This window comes from Macaca thibetana, chromosome 14 (genome assembly GCF_024542745.1).
Source record: "Macaca thibetana thibetana isolate TM-01 chromosome 14, ASM2454274v1, whole genome shotgun sequence".
NCBI classification, from domain to species: Eukaryota; Metazoa; Chordata; class Mammalia; order Primates; family Cercopithecidae; genus Macaca; species Macaca thibetana.
Genome location: NC_065591.1, coordinates 75,628,387 through 75,651,242, shown reverse-complemented (window position 1 = coordinate 75,651,242; position 22,856 = coordinate 75,628,387). Strand labels below are relative to the sequence as shown.

At 39.0% G+C, this 22,856-nt stretch overlaps 2 protein-coding genes across 26 annotated transcripts in view; both read left to right on the top strand.

The window, feature by feature from the left end:
* CCDC90B (coiled-coil domain containing 90B) overlaps window positions 1–22,856 on the top strand; it is a 695,243-nt gene that overhangs the window by 97,862 nt on the left and 574,525 nt on the right. The window lies entirely within an intron of this gene.
* The window catches only part of DLG2 (discs large MAGUK scaffold protein 2), a 2,230,265-nt gene that overhangs the window by 1,828,752 nt on the left and 378,657 nt on the right, over window positions 1–22,856 (top strand). For all 25 annotated transcript variants that reach the window (XM_050755793.1, XM_050755797.1, XM_050755794.1 and 22 more), the window contains one exon: window positions 21,787–21,943. In XM_050755793.1, the coding sequence (XP_050611750.1) occupies window positions 21,787–21,943 (157 nt within the window). The remainder of the gene's footprint in view (window positions 1–21,786; window positions 21,944–22,856) is intronic.

Sequence of the window (22,856 nt, the reverse complement as noted above, 5' to 3'; positions counted from 1 at the left end):
GTTTGTTTCTTGAGTTTTAGGAGTTCCTTATATATTTTTAATAATAGCTCTTTTTCTGACATGTCTTTTGTAATTATTGTCTCTCAATATTTGGCTTGTCATTTAATTCTCTTGATTTTGTCTTTCACAGAGCAGACTGTTTTTATTTTAATAAAATTTTTAAAAGTCCAGCTTATCAATTGTTCCTGTCATGGATCATGCCTTTGGTGTTGTATCTAAAGAATAATCTCAAAACCCAAGGTCATCTAGATTTTCTCCTACAGTATCTCCAAGGAGTTTATAGTTTTGTGTTTTGCATTTTGCTTTGTGATAAACTTTGAGTTGATTTTTGTTCAGGATATAATGTCTATGTCTACCTATTTTTTCTGCTTTGCATGTGGATGCCCAGTTGTTCTATCATCATGTTTGTCTCCTCTTTCACCAATACCATACTGTCTTGATTACTATAACTTTATAGAAAATTTTGAAGTTAGGTAGTGTTATCCTCCAAATTTGTTTTTTATTTCAATATTTGTTTGCTATTTGGGGTCTTTTTCCTCTCCACGTAAACTCTAGAATCAGTTCACAAAATAACTTGCTGGGATTTTGATTGGGATTGCACTAAATCTACAAGTTAAGTTGGAAAGAATTAACATGTTTACAATATTGAGTATTCCTAGCTCTCCATTTACATGGACTATCTCTCCATTTATTTAGTTCTTTGATTTCTTGCATCAGAGTTTTGCACTTTTTTTTCATATAGATCTTGCACATATTTTGTTAGCTTTATGACTAAGTATATTATTTTGGGGGGTGCTAATATAAATGGCACTATGTAATTTCAGTTTTTACCTTTTCATCATTAGCATATAGGAAATTAATTGGCTTTTGTGTACTAACCTTTTATTCTACAACCTTACTATAATTGCTTATTAGTTCCATGAGTTTTTTGTCAGTTATCTTGGATTTTATACAAAGAGTATTGTGTTATCTATGAACAAAGACAGTTTTATTTTTTCCTTCCTAATATGTACACTTTTAATTTCCTTTTCTTGTCTGATTGTATTAGCTAGAACTTGCAGTATGATGTTGAAAGGCAGTGGTGAAAGGAAACATCCTTGCCTTGTTTCTGATCTTAGTGGGAAAGCTTCAAGTTTTTTTGTTGTTGTTGTTTTGTTTTGTTTTGTTTTTTTATCATTAGGCATGATATTAATTGTAGGGATTTTGTAGATATTCTTTAATAAGTTGAGGAGTTCCCCTATTCCTAGTTTACTGAAAGTTTTTATTTTCAATGGATGTTGGTAGATATTTTTTAGATATCAGACACTAACTTACAAAGTAAATAAAATACTCTAGAATCTCAGAGTCAAGTGGGAAAAGCAAGTATGCAAATAAATTATTATTGTACAAGATTATACGTTTAGTATTCTGGCTTATAATTGCCAGTTTACTCTTCTAATAAAAGTTCTCTATGTTGTGAACTTCTTGGGAGCAGAAACCGTCTGCTTTATGGTAATAATCCTAGCCACAGTGGAGCCCTCCAGGAGTATAGTAGGCCCTCAATGGATACTTGTTAAATGGATAAAAAGATAGAGTATGATAATTAAGATAATCACCATATGAATTTGGTACCATAGAATCCTAGAGGGGCTAGTGTTAGGGAGAACTAAAGAGAGCAAATGTTGTTCAACCATTCATGAGGAATGAGGGAAAGGTTCCTAGGTATATAAAAGAGAAGAAGCCAACTGCGGGCAGAAAGACCTATACATGGAAAGACCAAGATGAGGGAAAGAGTCCATTTAAAGAAAAGCTAGGAATTCAGAGAAAATAAAGGAGATTTTATGTGATTGGAATTTAGAGTATTTTTGAGGGTGTGTCAGGAGACAAGGCTATACATATTTGTTTATGGGAAAACATTTTGATGATTCTTCTAAAAATCACTTCCCATTCTTATCAGTGTCCAAAGTTGGCTTTTGGATTTTACTGTGGCTAAAGGAAATAGGTAATGAACAACTTTAAGAATGCCGTGTTCAAGAAGAGTTCGGCTAACCTCTGCTCTAAGGGCAGGAGTCTGGGTAGAAAGGGAAAGTAGGTCAGTAAGATCAATGAAATTTCTCAATTGGAAAAGCAAGGATGGGAAGCAATGCTCTTCCTCTTTTTTCCTGATAAAGAAAAGAAGGGCCGGGCGCGGTGGCTCAAGCCTGTAATCCCAGCACTTTGGGAGGCCGAGACGGGCGGATCACGAGGTCAGGAGATCAAGACCATCCTGGCTGACACAGTGAAACCCCGTCTCTACTAAAAAATACAAAAAGCTAGCCGGGCGAGGTGGCGGGCGCCTGTAGTCCCAGCTACTCGGGAGGCTGAGGCAGGAGAATGGCGTGAACCTGGGAGGCGGAGCTTGCAGTGAGCCGAGATCTGGCCACTGCACTCCAGCCTGGGCGGCACAGCGAGACTCCGTCTCAAAAAAAAAAAAAAAAAAAAAAAAAAAGAAGGAATTAGAAAATTCATCAGGGCTGAACTAATTGTTATGTAAAGCCTTCCCTGGAATTAGCAAAAAAACAGAACTTGTAGCTGGTAAAAGCAACAGAAATATTTATACAGGACAACACCTGTGATACCCCCAGAGAAGAGAACAGTTAAATGTTTCTTTTAAAGGAAAGAATTTTTAAGAGTTCAACTATAGGTAAAGGTTAGTAAGATGTTTGTATTTCCTTATATATTATTTTTGAAAATGAATTTCAGTAATAGTAATTAATGATGCATTCATGGTAGTCCTTTGTCTTTTTTTCCCACAGTAATTCTTAGATATCTTAACTACATGAAAACTTCTGAAATTCCATTAATGAGGTTTATGGAAGGCTTTGCCATTTGAATACAAGGCTTTCTGCCCAGGCCCCTGGTAACAGCTCCCAAAACTGCACTAGCATGATTATCCTTTTACTTCAAATCCATTTTCTGAAGTGACAGGTCACAGGGATTGAATCGGCCTCAGTGACTCCTTTTGCCTCCCTAGGCAGGTGATGTTCATGTCAGTTTGTGCATTGACTCAGGTAGCCCCTACCAGAGCATATTAGCTTCCTAGGTGTCAAGTAACAAACTACTCAAACTGAGTGTTTAAAACAACAGAATTTATTGTCTCTCAATTCTGGAGGCTAGAGTCCAAGATCAAGGTGTTAGCAGGACCTGGTCCCTCTGAAACCTGTAGGAGACTCTCCTTGCCTCATCCTAGCTTCTGGAGTTTTGCCAGCAACCTCAAGTGTTGCTTGGTTTGCAGCTGCACCACTCCAACATTGGCCTCCATCTTCTTATGGCATTCTCCTGGTGTATCTCTGTCTTCATATGCCTTTTTTTTTTTTTTTGAGGTGGAGTCTTGCTCTGTCACCCAGGCTGGAGTGCAGTGGCATGATCTCCGCTCACTGCAATCTCCACATACCGGGTTTCAGCAATTCTCTGCCTCAGCCTCCTGAGTAGCTGGGATTACAGGCACCTGCCACCACACCTGGCTAATTTTTGTTTTTTTACTAGAAATGGGATTTTACCATCTTGGCCAGGCTGGTCTTGCGCTCCTGACCTCGTGATCTACCCACCTTGACCTCCCACAGTGCTGGGATTATAGGCATGAGTCACCACAACTGGCTGTTTTTTTTTTTTTTTTTTTTTTTTTTTTTTTGGAGACCAAGTTTCACTCTTGTTGCTCAAATTGGAGTGCAATGGCTCCATGTCGGCTCACTGCAACCTCTGCCTCCTGAGTTCAAGCAATTCTCCTGCCTCAGCCTCCTGAGTAGCTGGGATTACAGGTGCCTGCCAACACACCCAGCTAATTTTTAGTAGAGAAGAGGTTTCACCATGTTGGCCAGGCTAGTTTCAAACTCCTGACCTCGGGTGTTTCACCCTCTTCGGACTCCCAAAGTGCTGCAATTACAGGCGTGAGCCACCCCACCCAGCCCTGGCTGTCCTCTTATAAGGAGACCAGTCAGATTGGATAAGGGACTCATTCTACTCCAATGTGACCCCTTCTTAACATCTAACATCTACAATAATCCTTTTCTAACATGTCACATTCTGGGGTATTGGGAGTTAGGGCTTCAAAATTTCTTTAGGGTTGGAGACACAATTCAACACATAACACAGAGTGTAAACTTTTCAGGGACAGGGAGGTCTTGTATAGCTTTGTATGTGCAAGGCTCGGCCAGGGTCTAGCCCACTAACTGCTGGCCAAACCTTGGTTAAATGAATGAAGAAAGTATATGCAAATATTCTGCTCTGTTCCTCTGAGTATTAAGAATTGAATCTCTGTTTGCCCTGTCTAAGAACCTCCTCCTGATCTGGCCTCTGCCTTCATGTCTCCACTGCACCCCTACTAGAATGGTACATTCTAGTCCAGTGAAAATATTTGTTTTCCATCAAACACCACATTTCCCTCACTTCCTTCATTTATACTTTTCCTTATTCATTAATTGTTATCTCATTCCCCATCTCTCTATATCAAATCAGTGCTCTCCTACCTACTATAAAACTTACCCTGGGCTGGCCACGGTGGCTCATGCCTGTAATCCCAGCACTTTGGGAGGCAGAGACGGGTAGATCACGAGGTCAGGAAATCAAGACCATCCTGATTAATACAGTGAAACCCCATCTCTACTAAAAATACAAAACATTAGCTGGGAGTGGTGGCATGTGCCTATAATCCCAGCTACTTGGGAGACTGAGGCAGGAGAATCGCTTGAACCCGGGAGGCGTAGGTTGCAGTGAGCCAGGATCGTGCCACTGCACTCCAGCCTGGGCGACAAAGCGAGACTCCGTCTCAAGGAAAAAAAAAAAAACTTATCCCAAATGTTATGGATGAATGAATGTTATTATAATTGGTTATTTTTACTTACTTCCTTCCCAGTCCCCCTAGGATGAGAGCCCATGAAGTCAGGAACTAAGTTGTATTTATAGTTATATTTCCAGCACCAAGCACAGCAACAGAAGTGTATTTACCTTGAAACTCTAGGCCCTTCAATTACATGGACCTCTTCAAGCTCTTGTACCTTGTGTTAGACACTTTGCTGGGTACTGGAGACACAAAGGCCGGGGGAACGAGGGTTCATATACAGTAAGCACATTTGAGATCTCAGGCACTAGCATTCTGGGTAAATAAGAAATTCATGTTACAAATGTAGTATTTTATGCTTTTTAAAAAATAAAATAAAATTTTAAAAAAAGGGAGCTCCAGATTATAAAACTTCCAGACCATAAAAAACCTGCATCTGCCCTTGCAAAGTACTTGCTATGCTGAGAGAAGTAATTCACAAAGCAAATAATTCTGGCTATGTTTTCCTGTGTAATTTAAGTGTGATCTCCTTCAGCAAACCTTCCATAGACACCCCTCCATCCAGAAATTATTTCTCTCTATCCCAGGCCCTCACAGCACTTTGTATGTATCTCTTTTATTATTTATATTTTGTTTTAAATATCTATCTCTCTATATTTATGTCTTATTTCTTCCACTAGATTTGAAATTCTATGAGGGCCAAGTCAGTCATAATAATCTTCATCTATAACACAATACTTGGCAAATGGCGTGTGCTTGATAAATATTTGAATGACTATTAAGAGCTTCCAACATGTTATTTATTAATATAGTCCAGACATTTCCATTTATTATCCCATTTAATCCTCACAAAAACCACAATGTAAGCACCACCATTATTCTCATTTTGGGATATAAAAACTGAGCTTCAGGCCAGGCGCGGTGGTTCAAGCCTGTAATCCCAGCACTTTGGGAGGCCGAGACGGGTGGATCACGAGGTCAGGAGATGGAGACCATCCTGACTAACACAGTGAAACCCCGTCTCCACTAAAAAATACAAGAAACTAGCCAGGCCAGGTGGCGGGCGCCTGTAGTCCCAGCTACTCGGGAGGCTGAGGCAGGAGAATGGCATAAATCCGGGAGGCGGAGCTTGCAGTGAGCTGAGATCGTGTCACTGCACTCCAGCCTGGGTGACAGAGCGAGACTCCGTCTCAAAAAAAAAACACAAAAAAGAAAAAAAAAAAAAAAAAAAAAAAAAACTGAGGTTCAACACGATGAAGTAAATTGACCAAGGTCTTGTAGCTAATAAATGGCAAATCTCGGTTTTAGACTTAGATGTGTGTCTGGAACCAAAGGCAAAGCCAGGTAATTACTGCAGAGGACTAAATCATTTTTCAGAAAATTGAATAAATATATTTCTTGTGCATAAAGAATTCCCAGTTAGTGGAGGAGAGATACATATATCTGTATCTATTTTTAAGTGATAGTACTATAATGCCCCAAGTAAAATGCTCTGGGAACACCACCCAGGAGATAGCTAAATGTGCCTGTGGAATTGTTGAAGGATAAACTGGCTCATCTGAGGATGGGCATTCCAGACAGAGGAAGAACACACAAATGGCACAGGGGAGTCTGGCCATGAGGGCCACAGAGGAATTTATGCATAATTGATAGGTATAGTGCCAGAAGGAAAGTATTGAAAGTTGAGATTGAAAAAGTCCATGGAGCACAAATTAACAGTTATTTCATATTGTAAGGAGAATCCTAGTTAGGGATCCCTGGCAGAGATGTCATGGGCCTGAACTAAGGCAACAATACTAATATGATGTGAGAGGCATTTCTGAGTTAAAGATGACTGCATTTGTTGGATGATTGGAAGTACCAGATGAGCAGTAGAGAAGAAAATGCAGAAGTTTCTGATTTGTAAGATTGGACAGACACCATTAACCCAGATAAGGAACAAAAGGGAGAAAAAAAGATTCAGGGAGAAAATAATGATTTCATTCTGGAGGAATTGAATAGAAATGTGGAGTAGAGAAGACTGATCCAGGCCACAGATATGAATTAGTGGATTATCAGTATAGAAAAGGATAAAACCACCTATTTATTAATTTATTTAAAAAATATCAAGGCCCTAATCTGTACCAGGGACTAGACTAGATGCTAGAGGCCCAAGGGGGTTGTAGTTCTCATAGAGATTGCGTTATAGTGGGAGATGGGCAACAAGCAAACAAACAAACACAATTAATTTACTGTAAGATAAGTATCCTTACAAGAGGCCATGATTTTAAAAAAGAAAAAAAAGGAGTGGGGGACTAGTTTAGATGGAGTGGTCACAGAGCACAGTTTAAACTGAGACCTAGAGAGACAAAGGAGCCCTCCGAGAAAGAGCTAGAGGAAAGGAAAAAGAGGAGAATTCAGTGTCTCAGTCACACCAGCCACACTTCAAGTGCTTACTAACACATACGACTGGTAACTACAATATTGGGCAAACAGATACATAGAACATTTCCCAAAATTTCAATTAGGGAAACAGAGAGAGGAACGTTTATAGTGTCAAAAGCTGAAGAGAGGCCAAGTTAGAGAGGACCTAACAATAGAGCTGTTTCCGTTCTCTCCACTTTCTTGAAGGTGAGTACTAAACATTTATCAAATCATCAAGTGGAATTGTGGTTTTAGAAATGGGAATGCCCCACTTCTGATTTTCATTAAGCAAGCATGTGTAATGCTGGAGCTGGAAGGGATCATGGCAATTCTGGTTTGCCTTTCTCACCCCTCCTCTAGTTATACAATATGGAAACTAGTTCAGAGAGGCTGTTTTCAAGGACACTCAAGGGTTAATATTGGAGTCAGGACTAGAAAACAGGCCTCAGCCTAAAGTTTTTTCTACAGTTATATGGATGTATCCATATCAGAGTTAAGAGAAAACATGAAATACTTGAACCCAATTATTTCACTTTAAGCCATTTTCCCCATATCACACTAATTGTAGAGGGTTTGAACATTTGATAATTAATTGGAGTTTCATAATACCATAATGTTCCAACTCAAAAGACATTTTAAAAAATCATTCATAAAATGTACTTTGCCTTTAGGAAGAATAGGCAGAGTTTTTTCTTCTAATCCTATTTTTGAATATTAGTTTTGCTAATGCCCCAGCTTCGTAATAGTTTCAGACATTATTTCACCAGTCATGAGAGCTTGAGAACAAATGACACAACTATGAAAAATAACTCTATACAATAGATATTTACTTTTCTACTTTTATTTAGTTTAACAAGATTGCTAAAATTATTCCTGTTATAATTATCAAAAAATATTCCTTTTATAATTAACTTATCTTTAAAAATTCAAAATGCAACAAGGAGCAAAAGCAAATTATTGTCATTATGGATAGTACATATAACTTAAAATAAGTTGGCAATGAAAACGTTATGAAATAAAAGAAAAAGAGGGATAATCCTTTTTGTGTGTGTGCTTTGGAGATAAAATAATGATTAGAAGGTATGCTTATGAAAAGTGAGAACGTATGTAGAGCAACATAAAATTGGTTCTTTATTTTCTCAAGAAATTTAGACAAAAACAAATTGAGGTGAAACTTGGTTATTAGATTATCATGTTTGATATGTGGATAAGAAAGTACTCCAAATATTTTAAAATCAAACTAATTGATCTATAGTTAATTTATGTTGCGAGAAGAAAATTTTTTAATTTATCTGTTTGATTCCATTTACCAAGGATGTTATATGTAGTCTCAGATGTGTACCTAATTCTAAGATTTACTCCAGAGAAGAGAAGGAAGAGAGAGTTTTACAAAGAACTCAGACAAGCCGGGCATGGTGGCTCATGCCTGTAATCCCAGCACTTTGGGAGGCCGAGGCGGGCGGATCACCTGAGGTCGGGAGTTCGACACCAGCCTGACCAACATGGAGAAACCTTGTCTCTACTAAAAAAAATATAAAAATTAGCCGACCATGGTGGCACATGCCTGTAATCCCAGCTACTAGGGAGGGTGAGGCAGGAGATTCGCTTGAACCTGGGAGGTGGAGGTTGCGGTGAGCTGAGATCGTGCCATTGCACTCCAGCCTGGCCAACAAGAGCAAAACTCCGTATCAAAAAAAAAAAAAAAAAAAAAAAGAACTCAGATCTTAGCAGTTAAATCCAAGACCTTCCATTACAGCCTCAATCAAAGCCCCTCACTCTGCAGCAGAAGTGTCTTTAGAGACCTTTAGAATTATTAATTAACCTCATTGCAGGCAATCTTGGGTTGTAGAAACAGAACAATGTAACATAAACACTTAAGGCTTACAAATAGAAGTTACTGCATTCACAAAGTCTCCCCTGGGTGCACAAACATTCAGTGCTTTCACATTATCCAAGTATAAAGTCTGACTTCCTTAGGTTGGCATCCATGTTCCTTCCCAGTCTGACTCAGCCTTCTACTTTTCCTTGAGGCCAATCCTGCACATTATTCAAACTGGGATACTCCCTGTTTTCCAAATACATCTTGCATATCTCTGCTCTGACCCTAGGCTTATGCTATGTACTGAAATACCCTCTACTTTCCTTTCTGCTTTCCTAATTTCTACCCATCTGTCAAGGTCTAGTTCAGATTGTACATTCTATATGACTTAATATTTATTCTTTAACACAGAGATCTTTCATCCACAATAGTCACTTGGTACTTAACATATGTGGCTTTACAATATTGATCTATTACTTTATGTGTGACTATTTACCTTTCAAAGGTCATAACTTTCTAGAGGGAAAGGAAATGAGTTAGCATTTACTGAGAACTTGCTGTGTAATTCTAGTATTTTTATGTTATTTCAATTCTTTCACAATGCCAGAAAATAGATATTATTGTTCACAGTTTATAGCCAAAAAAGCAAAACATCAAGAAACTACACCAAGGTTACTCAAATATTTATTGATAGGATTATGATTCAAGCCTAGATCTATCTAGCTCCAATGCCCATTGTCTTTCCCCATATCACAGTACCCCATACCATCCTCCTCTAGTAGGGTTGTTTTATCCCATGCAGTACCAACCACAGTATATTTAGCATATACTCTGTACCAGTGTGGTTATTATTTTGCTGAAGTCAGTCTGGTCTATATTGCATATTTAATGCATAGATCCCCCCTTATGATGACAGATTTCTTTCTATTATTTTAATAACGTGTCCTCAAATAGCAGTTCAACAAAACCCCCTATCTTTGTGTATCTGTATGATGCCCAATAATCTGTTTGACTGATTATTTGGCTAACAGACCAAATTAACTATTTAAATATGAGGCACATATTATACTGCATCCTTTTGAGGAGCTAGCTCATTTAGATATAAGACGGTTGTAATCAACCAGCAGCTTTGAAGCCTTCTGTTGTCTTCCATGTGACCACCTTTGGTATGCTCCTCTCTTCACAATTTTACTAATACATGTCTTCTCATTCTACTAAAAAAATCTTTTTGATCTCCTACAACGATCTCCTCTTTTTAATAACATTGTTCACATGAACACAGTTGGATTTATAGAGAAATGAAAAAGGATTCAGGAAGACTAGCTGTAAACTTCCCATATGATTTCCAAGGGTAACAGACCCTTTTTGGGTTGTTGTGGTACTAGATCTGGGCCTTCCATTTACAGTCTCTGAAACTCAATTTTTGTCAGTGTATCCAGGAGTAATCAAGCTTATATGTTGTAATACCATGTTTTTAATATATGATGCAAAATGTAACTACTCAAGATACCAGAATGTGCTAACTAGCACATTGCTCCCAATAGGAAAAACACTAGGAGAAATTATATTTTAATGAGCCGGAGGCTTGGTGAGCCTGGACTCTGATAGGGAAATTAGCTACCCAAGTGACCCAAATGACTACTGTCATAGAGCTAGGATGGCCAGATGAGCCCATCTCATATGTTACCCCTACCACCAGGACAGCACATTTATGTTAGCTACCTGCAGCTGGAGCTGGAGAGCACCTCGACCTCACAGTGCTGGAGACCTATTGCCAAGATCTTTCTTCTACCACTCAGGTGGACTCTCCCTCCTTTATTCTCCCAATGTATTCAGTTGTATTAATTCTGTTTGCAAGTGCAACTTCTTCCACATTCAAACATGCCTTGATTAGTTCCCCAGGCCCCCTTTTTTTTTTTTTTTTTTTTTTTTTTTTTTTTGAGACAGACTCTCACTCTGTTGCACAGGCTAAAGTGCAGTGATGCAATCTTGGCTTATTGCAACTTCCGCCTCCCAGGTTCAAGCGATTCTCATGCCTCAGCCACCCAAGTAGCTGGGATTACAGGCATGCACCACCATGCCCAGCTAATTTTTTTTTTTTTTTTTCAGTAGAGATGGAGTTTCACCATGTTAGCCAGGCTGGTCTTGAACTTCTGGCATCTAGTGATCCCCCCACTTCGGCCTCCCAAAGTACTGGGATTACTACAGGCGTGAGCCACTGCGCCTGGTCCCCAGGCCCTTTTTTTATTCCTATGAGCCAAAATCAGGGTAGATATCTATCCTGGACATTGTTGAGGTGCTAATATTTTTGTACTTTGTCCTTTTGTTTGGGGTGTAGCCTCGCAGGGTCCTAATTTTGCTCAGGTGTCTCTGATCTAATCCCACCACTGCGCTCACACAGTCCTATTCATACAGCCAGCAAATCTAGACACTAACACACTAGCTCATCACTCTTCAGTCTGCTGCTATTCTCAGTACTTGCTTTCTTCTGAGCTTGCATTTCTGCTTCATTTTCAGCCTCTGAAGATTTCTTTTACTTGCAAGCTTAGCTAAGCATTTAAAAGTATTTTATAACTATTTTATTCAGAATTTTTAGCTGCTTTGTAATTAAAGGGGTTTTCAGAATATCTAATCTGCCAAATTACTGGAAATAGCATCTCAATATTTAAGTTTCTTTAAAATTTATCAGTTTTTTAGATGCCTTTAGTTCATTGTCTTATCGGAATTTCAGCACTTCCCCATGAGACAAACATTATTCCCTCCATTACCCAAGCAAGGAACCCAACCTGTAGAGGACAATCCTGGCTTCCCACAGATCCCAAGAGAGCTAGAACTAGAACTCAGTATTGTTTTTCCCAATCTCTCACTTTTTTTTTTTTCTTTCATGAAACAATATTTTTGTTTGTATATCTCTTATATACTCAGCCTGTACCAGTTCCCAAAATTACACAAAACAAGGACCTAAATGTCCTTTGTCTTTCAGGATCATACAGATTCACAGCATAGATGGATGGGTAAATAAATTAATTTCAGGACAGTAAAGGCAGTGATAGTGGTGTGATCAGTGAAAGGACAATGTGGTGTCAAAAAAGTCAATTCTTCTGGAGGTGAGGGTAGAGGAGACAGCAGAGAGGAGATGGTACCTGGCCTCAGTCTTAAAGGCCAAGTAGGACTTCCTTAGATAGATGAGAATACCAGGAAAAAGCAGGCATCCTTCTAGCCAAAGCAAACAGCCTGGGCAAAGACAAGGAGGAACAACCTGGAATGAGAAGCTGTGGTTAGCAACTTTGTAAGGCTGAAACATGAAGTACAAGGGGGTACAGTGAAGTTGGGTGGTGGAGAGGTAGGTGAGGTCAAAGCTTTGAATGCCTATGTAGAAGTTTAGACCTTATCCTAAAAGGTATACAGATCCTTAGAAGTCTTTTGAGCAAGAGAGAAACATGGTTAGGTATGTTCTTTAGAAAGATTAATGAAAGCATATTTATACCTTAATTCCCACTACCCAATATAGCTTCTCACCATGGAGGTTGTAGGAGTTGACTGAAGTAACTTCCCAAGCCCCCAGATGCTCAGAGTTCAAGGAATAGCCCATGAATGGCCATGAGAAAGCCTTCAGTTTAAGTAGTAATTTTCCTTTTTTTTTTTTTTTTGAGACAGAGTCTCACTTTGTCACTAGGCTGGAGTGCAGTGGCACAATCTCAGCTCACTGCAACCTCTGCCTCCTAGGTTCACGTGATTCTCCTGCCTCAGCCTCCTGAGTAGCTAGGACTACTACAGGCACACTCTACCAAGCCCAGCTAATTTTTGTATTTTTAGTAGAGATGGGGTTTCACCATGTTGGCCAGGATGGTCTCAATCTCTTGACCTCATGATACGCCCACCTCGGCCTCCCAAAGTGCTGGTATTACAGGCATGAGCCACCATGCCCGAACGTAATTTTCCTATTTGAATCATGAACCCTCGTAAACTATCTGGTGTAAAGAGAGAAAGACAGCCCACAGCACCTCCTTTCTCCTGAAAACATCCTGACTAGTTTAGAGCACCGTCTGAGACTCCAGCTAAACAAGATTATGCTGCTGATGATCTATCACAGCTTGGAGCAGGTCAGGCTGGCATTTCTCCATTCATTCAGCATCCAAAGGTTTTATAATTATAAAGACTTTTTACATCACATTAAGAGAAAAATAAAAACTGCAAAAGTGAATATAGCACATTTCATCTAAGTGATGATGATTAAAGAATAATACCTTTTAAGAAGAAGGCTGGCCACTCCTTACTCTTTGCTACTTTAGCTTATTGCTCACATGTTTCTGTCATAGCACTTGTCCACTTCCTAGGCTTCTATAAGTGTTTGTTTACATGTGACTCCTCCTACCCCAGGCTCTTTAATCTTTTTATTCACAGTGCCTAACACAGTATAGGTACTCCATAGATGATTGTCTATTGGAAGTTGGATGGATGGGTAAGATATATATTTTTAAGTGGCTATCTAACTTTGTTTTTAAAAATGCTGATATTGTGAGTGACCAAATTCTGTCTTCTGTACATTCCATACTTAAAATATAATATGAAATTAGCTGACAGCACCTATCATGTACCAGGTACTGGAGACAAAAAGCATATGCCAACACATATCTGTTTTGTATGAGTCCCTGCCCTGAAGTTGCTCACTCTAACTGGAAAGGGAGTTAAATAAACCAGTCCAGTGGAATAAGCATTATGATAGATACATGAAAAGATTGCTAGGGGAGGCACCTAACCCAGCCTACAGTAGACAGATTAAGGAGAGTATCAGGGAAAATTTTCAGAAGATTACAATCCCTGAGCTAATTTCAGAATGAGAAATAAGAGAGAGAATTTTGTTCCACTGTCAGTGTATAATGATGTATAATAATGATTAGTAACAGAGCCCTTGGCAATATGAATTCTGGATGATGAATAACATAGAAAATCAGAGTCCCCAAATCATTTCAGTATAAAAAGTGTTTGAGTTATTTATAAATTGTGTTTATTTATTCAATCATCAAGTGTTGACTGAATGCTCTTCTATGTGTATTAGGGATACCTAGAAATGTAAACCATGATACCTTATTTCCAGGAGATTATGATCTCACTGGGGGCCACAATGCCCTCACACACAAAACAGTTCATAGAAATGTGGGCCATTACATTATTCAGACCCAGAGTCATTAGCCTCGGCAGTATGCATGCAAAAGCAGCTGTGCCTCAAAATGTTTCAGAATGGTTCATGAAGATGATGGGTCTTGGGCAGGTATAATATAAAAGGAAAAAAGACAAAAGAGAAACAGTAAGATAAAAGGGTATTACAGAATGGGAGAAATTGAAAAGTGAAGAAAAGAGATGGGCTAAATATGGAATATTAAATGACCATGAGTCAAGTACCATTCTGAGCACAATGGAAGTGAAAAACATGAAGCCGATGTCAAATACACCATCAAACTTCTAACAAGGCAGAGTCTCACACTGGCAGTTCATACCTGGATCTATAACAAACATGTTTAGTTTGACATGCACCATGCTTTTACGTTTTTTAACCTTTCTCTTCTTTGAATTCTGGGAAATTTATATAAATATCTAGATTCTTGGCTTATCTTTAAAAATTAGAGAATCTATCAAGATTGCTTGACATTCCTGCTTGGAGCAATTGTCCAGAGTTGAACAGCAGCAGCCCCCCTTTAGATGAAATATGTCTTCCAGTTTGCTATGTTTCCTTCTCATCCTGCTTTGCCCATTTGTGTTTTGTGATCTGTATCTGTGGAATTTAGATTTCGACATCCCTGGTTAAAACCTAGGAAGAGGGAAAGACATTCACGTAATTAATTATAATATGAAATGGAGACATAAATCACTGTGGGAGTTTATCCATTCATTTAATACCTACTTCCTGAGTTCCTGCTACCTGTTGGGCATCTTACTATTACTGGGGAAATGCTGGTGCCTGGGTTCTAGGTGTTCACATTTTCTTGAGAAGAATGTATGAGCAATTAGGACACACTGTAAAACATGCTGCAATAGAGGCATGTGTGGAAGACACAGTGTGGACCCAAGGAACAAGTGATCATATGTACCTGGGGATTCAGAGAAGTGATGATTGAACTGAGTTTTAAGGTGGCCTGAGCCAAATCGTAGAGGTATGAAGCAACAGGTCGAACTCAGGGAAGCACAGGGAGTTTGATGTGGTTGGAACATAGGGTGGCTGGAGACATTTAAGCAGGGTAGTAGGATGATCTGATTTGTATTTTAGGGAGGAGAATGTATTTGGAAGATTGAAACTAGGATCAAGGAGACTTCAAGTTGGGGAGGTTATCCTAAAAGTCAAAACCTGAATTAGAGGGGATGAAGGGGTTGGAGGAGATACCATGACATTCAGAGAGAGAAGAGTGCAAGGCAGCATGGAATGAAGTATTGAACCATGTGGTTCCAATGATAAGAGCTAAGGGCAGTTAAAGTGAATCTTTGAGTGTCAATGGTTTTGGAAACTATATTCTGTAATATAATATATCGTAATCCCTTTTTTAAATTAAGAATCCTCCTGTGGCTTATAGATACGTTAATATATATACTACTATACTTTAAATATACTTGAATTTTAGCTTAGTCTTTCAAACTTTTCATTGTTTAACTTCCCTCTCCATCAAATGGATGAAACACTTAACTTATAGCAAAGAGATTAGCTCTGATGCTTCTGGCTGTGTGAATGTAGACAAGCTGATTTACCTAAGCATTGACAAAATAGGACTTGTAATACTTTAAAGGGCTTTGATCCTCTAACAGGAAAAATATATGTGAAAATGCTTTAAAATCTACAGATTGCTGTAATAGGTTATTAGTATAAGAAATTTAAATTAGAAAAAATAAATCCTTTGAAGTTGTGCTTAGGACGTTTTATTTACATTCCATTTTACAAATTTATTTTTTTGTCATTTCACTATTAAAATAAGTATAATTAACTATAATATAAAATTCTTTTTTAAAAAAAGGCATTTAAATCTTCTGAGTTGCAAAAATTCCAGATAATTTGGTTTAAAACATTTGTTCTGATAGTTTGAAATAAATGGGGTCCAGGTAAATAAATAAAATCTACTGTCATGCAAACATTATATGTTTTCTGTTTTTACAGACAGGAAGCAGTATATCAAAGTGCAAGGGTCACTAACAAAATGCCCCCAGATGGGTAACATAAATGGGTGATGGGCAATGATGTTTCATAATGACCTTTGAAAGCTGTATTATTCCTGCATAAAGTCACAATGAGTATTAAACATGTAAGGATAATCTTTACTTCCATAGGAATCTTACTGTCTCCCATTTTTATTAAAATATGATTCCCTCCATAAATCTTTCATTTTCCCGTTTTTGATAGGAGTATGAGTACAAGAAATACTTTCCTCTTAATTTTATAAGAAATGCAAATGTGGTACAATGACAGCTTTTTTTTTGTCTGGGAACATGAGAAAGAGGTTAGGACTGTAGCAAACTGGTGAACGAATGACCATTCTAAAGAAGCCCATTCTCTAAACCAAGTGTTACCTCACAACAAAACTGGGAGCTAGTGTTGATGGAATGTCAGACTTTTTTCACTTGAAGCCACAAATTCATATTTTATGCAAATTTTCCTAATTTTAAACTTGGGCAACTAATTCAAACATTTGTAAATATTGTCAGTCAAATTCAGCCTTTGACTTGCTGGTTTGCAATCTCTGGTATATACCATATTCTAGATTTTGGGATTGTGAGACAGAAAATCTATGTCCTTAATCCTGCCTTTGATATTTACTAAACTCAGTTAAAAGCTTAGGCAAGTAGTCTCATTTCACTAATCTAAAAATTTGCCCTAATGATTTCTTCATCAGATTATTTCTTTTACTCATAATTTTATTATAAAAATCTTTCAAACATAAGGAAAAGTTTAAAAATTTTACAATGAACATCCATGTACTTGCCACCTAGATTCTATTAACATTTTCCTTTACTTGCTTTATCACATGCCTGCCCATCTATCCAATCATCAGTCTATTTTGCTTTCAGTGTCTGTTTCAAAGTAGTTGCAAAATCAGTATACCTTTCATTTTTTTGAGGAATAAATCAAATGATTCACATAAAGCATCAAGCACAATATCTAGCACAGGGACAAATGTCAGAGTCCTAGTCACTCTCTTCCCTCCATCTGTATGTACCATATAGAGCTCCAGTGTTGTTGGACCCACTAAGAATGTCTATACATGTGTTTATTCTCAAGCAAGGGGGAGATTTTGTCAATAACCTTTTCATCAAAATTCTGTTGGCCTCTACCTTTAAAATGTATCCCCATTTCTCTCTAATCCACCCTCTTATTTAAAAAGCAAAACAAAACAAAAAACCTTGAGTAGAAAAACACTAATGTAGGAAGACTTTAGAGTTGGAAGGGAGGCAACAGACTGTCTAGGAAAGGAAGGATACTGTAGTGAGTTCCCAGGACTGTTTCTTTCTTCTTTTTTTCTTTTGTTTGCTATGTATTTGTACGGAGCACTGGAGAAACTGCAGCCTGGAACTGCCACTAAGTACAGACAAAAACAGCCCCAAGTGAAACCTGCTCCCTATAGATAAATGACTGGGAAAAACAGGTAGACTAACAGAACAGGAAAACTTTTGATAATACTGACCTACTCTAGCCAAACACCAAAGAAAAAACTGTCCCCTCAACCCTGCAGTGTCAGTAGTGCTGTGTAGAGAGCTAGATTTCTGGCTCCACCAGGGGCAGTCAGGAGAGGCAACTCTAAGATGGCCTTCCACTTCCTCCACTAGTCTGTTGTTGGTAGACAGAACAAGAACTGAATTTCCATCCCCATCTGGGCAGCAAATAGGCAGAACAAGGGAGTATGAGGTGGTGCTAGTCGATTCTCCACTTTCTAGTGGGGAGCTGAACTCGTACCCTTATCCAGCAGCAACAGGCTGGAATGAGGTGGCATTAGCTGGCATTCCATTCCCCTACTCCTAATATAGATGGGGACCAGCAAGAAGCTTAACTTCTACCCCTGCACAGTGGCAATGAAGTAGAAGGAGAAAGAGGAAATCAGTACTAGTTGGAAAACCACTCTGCCTACTAGGGTAACATCAGCAGGGCCCTGTGGGGATCTAAACTTCTGCCCCCATGCAGAGGTAAGGAGGCAGAATAAGATGGTTCAAGGCAGTGCTAGTCAGCACCCCATCTTCTCTCCCCGATTGGTGTTAGTGGATCCAAGCGGGGAGCTGAACTTCTACTCCCACCTAATGGCAGTGAGGTAGAATGAGGGGAATGCTCTGTGTTTCCCTCCCTGCTGTTTCTGTGATCAAGGGGGAGCTGAACTCCCATGCCCACCCAGCTGCAAGAGGAGTCTGTTTTACATCAAGGGAATCATTTACAAATGTAAGTCAGGTCAAGTCATTTTTCTCACAGGCTTCCCATTTCTCTCAGAGTAAAAGTCAAAGCTTTTAAAATGATCTACAAGGCCCTACAGGATTAATGCACTATGGTCTCTCTGACAGTGGTAGGCAAAGTTCTAAGAGGGACTCGTGATATCTACCTCCTAGTGTTATTCCCACAATTAAGTTCTTACATAAGAAAAAGGGATTATGCGGCAGGGCGCCGTGGTTCAAGCCTGCAATCCCAGCACTTTGGGAGGCCGAGGCGGGCGGATCATGAGGTCAGGAGATCGAGACCATCCTGGCTAACACAGTAAAACCCCATCTTTACAAAAAAAAAAAAAAAAATTAGGCGGGCATGGTGGCTGGTGCCTATAGTCCCAGCTACTTTGGAGACTGAGGCAGGAGAATGGCATGAACCCGGGAAGCGGAGCTTGCAGTGAGCCGAGATTGTGCCACTGCACTTCAGCCTGGGTGACAGCGTGAGACTCCGTCTCAAAAAAAAAAAAAAAAGAAAAGAAAAAGAAAAGGGATTTTGCAAATGCAGTTAAGGTTACTAATCAGTTAAGATAGGAACATTATCTGGGTAGGCCTGGCCTAATCACATAAACCCCTAAAAAGCAAAGAGTTATTCAACTAGTTGGAGAAGAGGAAGTCAGAGCTTCCAAATCTTAAGAGGATTCAATGTGCCAATGTGCCATTACTTGCTTGAAGATAGAGAGGGCCATGGGATGAGGAATATGGATGGTTTATAGGAGCTGAGAGAGGCCCCAGTTGATGGCCAGCAAGGAAATGGGTACCTTATTCCTTATGATGGTTAATTTCATGTGTCAGCTTGACTGAGTCACTGAGTGTCCAGCTATTTGGTTAAACGTTTTCCTCGGTAAGTCTGTGAGGGTGTTTCTGGATGAGATGAACATGCAAATCAATAGACTGGGTAAAGCAGATTGTTTTCCCCAAAGTGTGTGATCCTCATCTAATCCACTGAAGGCCTGAATAGAATAAAAAAGCAATGAAAGGGTGAATTTGCTTCTTCTTCCTGGCTATCTTCAAGCTGGGACATCAGTCTTCATCTGCCTTCGGGCTTAGCCTCAGCCTGCAACTACTTAATATATATCACTGGCTCTCCTGGGTCTCCAATTTGTCAGCCACAAATCTTGAGGCCTTATCAGACTCCATAAGTACCTAAGCCAATTCCTTATTATGTATGTGTATATAATATAGATGGATGTATGTATGTGTGTATGTGTATGCAATCTCATGTTGACTTTCTCTGAAGAACCCTGACTAATACAATCCTACAACCACAAAAAAACTGAATTCTGCCAGCAACCTACATACATCTGGAAGCAGGTTTTTCCACAGAAATTTGCAATAAAGCTCAGCCTGGCTGACACCTTGACTTCAGCATAGGTAGACAATACAGTCAAGTCCACCCAGACTTCTGACCTACAGAACTGAAAGAGAACAATGCGTGTGGTTTTAACCTGCTAGATTTGTGGTAACTTATTACTCAGCAATAGAAAACTAATACAGTGACTTCATTGTTTACCATTCTTCTTTCCTCATTTGCTCAGTTTAGCCACAATGGCCTCCTAGTTCTTTGACAATACCAGGCACCCTTCTATATTAGGATCTCTGTTTGTCTATTCCTTTCTTCTGGCCAGAATGTTCTTTCTTTTTATAGTGACATGACCAGTTTCCTCACCTCTTCAATTTTTTCTAAAAGGTCACCTTCTCAATGCATCCTGTCCAGGCCCTCCTCGCCACAACCTATCCCTCCTATGCTGTTCTGCCGTTTTTCTCTCCAAAATACTTATTGCCTTATAACATACTATATAATTGATTTATTTATTGCATCTATCATTTATTAGTCTACCTTCATTAGATTGTAAGCCTACAAGCACAGGGATATTTGTTTTGTTTGCAAACATTCTGAGCACCTGAAACGCCCTCCTGGCACAGTAGGTGTTGACAAAGTATTTGTAGAATGAAATGAGTTAACTATATGTCACTTTACCTCTAACTTAATGCATTGTTACATAATTTATTACTTACAGTTCAAGTTATGATGTGCACTTTACACTCTTCCTCATAATAAGGCATATATACATAATGCATCATTTTATGCATGGAAATGTGATAGCAAGTAACAAATTATTTGTATAGTCATTAGTATAAAATATATTGGATGGCTCTTTCTCGTTCTTACATCATTAAGAGCTGGAAAACAGAAGATGAACTGAGATGTTTGGGAGAGGAGGGTGCGTGATACAAATGACAACTTGGTAAACCTAAGGCTTGCAAAACACTTTCTAAAGCTACTGATATAGAAAATTGAACTAAATGCCTTTTAAGACTTTTTACATTCTATAATTCCATATTATTCTGACCTCTACACAAACTCAGCGAACTATTGGCTCAAGATTTGATCTCTGACCTTTTTGTTGATGATCCTCAAATCTGTATTTATAGTCCTCTCTGAAGACCCAAATTCCTATTCTTTGCCTCCAGCTGCTTCAAAACGTCTCCACCTGGATATCCCACTATTTCCTGGAATTGAGTATGTCAAAATCATACGCATTCTCATGACCCTGGATTCCACTCATCTCTCCTTTTGCTAGTTACTTAGATGCTCTCTCTCCTCTTTTTCCAGTGTCTGAGTCATCTCTGGACCTACTGCTTCTCCCTTCAAATTTCCTCTCTCGTGTTGCCCTTTTTAAAATTCTCATTGCTGTCACCCTTGTTCGGGCTGTGACTTCCTCGCAGCTGGATTACTAGACAACATCCTAAATGGTTTTCCCACCTCCCATCATATCTGTGCTTTCCTCTCCGTCAGTCCTCCATAGGACCATCTGTTAATTTTCCTAAAATGAATTTAAGTATTCTTAATGTCTCAGAATCTTCCAATGAGTCCCCATGGCCTACACAGTAAATTTTAATTAACAATCAAACAAACCACAAACCCACAACCTGGCATATAAGATCTTTCATTATCTGGGCATTCAACCTAGTCTCTTGTTCCCAAAAATCCCTCCCTCCTTTTGTGTACATCCGTCATACTGAGTACTATTGTGTTGTTCAATACAAAAACAGGTGTTTTAGACAAAAGAAAAGTAGAAGTAAAGGTAGTTTAAGAAATTTTTTTAGAATGATGGAATGATTTTTGCATGGTATTTTGGTAGTTGTTACAGTGGTGAACTCAAATATCTGTCCTGATATTAGCCTCTTTCTTGATGTGCAAATGTTATCTTAGTTCGAGAAACAATTTTATAGGTAGTGAATCGCTGATATCATATGAAAGTAAAAGCAACCTAAATCTTAAATGGATCAGCCTCTGAGCTGTGTTCTCTATTTCTTTCTGCAGAGAGCCTCGCAAGGTGGTCCTGCACAAAGGCTCCACTGGCCTGGGCTTCAACATTGTCGGTGGGGAAGATGGAGAAGGTATTTTTGTATCCTTCATTCTGGCTGGTGGACCAGCAGACCTAAGTGGGGAGCTCCAGAGAGGAGACCAGATCCTATCGGTGAGTATGTTTCTTTAATCTTCATTCCCTCCATATCTGACGCTGTCAATGAAAAAGCCTTAACTTTCAATTATGATACCGAAAGCACCTTAATTACAAAGGAAAATGGATGAGAGCGTCATGACTTCTGGTGCATGTCACAGTTTTGTTTGTTTTTGTTTTTGTTTCCTTTGAGACAGAGTCTTGCTCATTCTATTGCCCAGGCTGGAGTGCAGTGGCACAATCTCAGCTCACTGCAACCTCTGCCTCCCAGGTTCAAGTGATTCTCCTGACTCCGCCTCCCAAGTAGCTGGCATTACAGGCATGCACCACTATGCCTGGCTAGTTTTTGTATTTTTAGTAGAGATGGGGGTTCACTATGTTGGCCAGGGTGGTCTCAAACTCCTGACCTCAGGTGATCCACCCGCCTCAGCCTCTCAAAGTGCTGGGATTACAGGCATGAACCGTCACGCATGGTCTACATGTCACAGTTTAAATGGTGTTCAGGTGCTTGATGCTTGTTGCACTTACTTCCCTCAAATAAAGGTGAAGGTGCTAATATTTTCTTCTAGATGTTCCGAGACACATTTGCATCCAAGAGAATGTTGAGAGGCATGCCTTTTTAAAAATGATATATTACTTCTTTTATTTTAAAAAACAGACTTTTCCCCCAAACTCATAACCATACTCTAAACACTGTACCTTTGTAATGTGTATAGTTTGGTGCAAATGTAAAAAAAATAAAATGCATAAGATAATGCTATATAGAGTTTGCTGATGGTACGGAGTTGTAGCAGCGGTACCACTCAACTAAATTCAAGAATTATCAGCAACAATGTATTAAGTACCTTTTTTTTTTTTTTTTTTGCTTTTTTAATAATTTCAACTTTTATTTTTTTATTTTAGATTTGGGGTTACACATGATGTTTCTTAT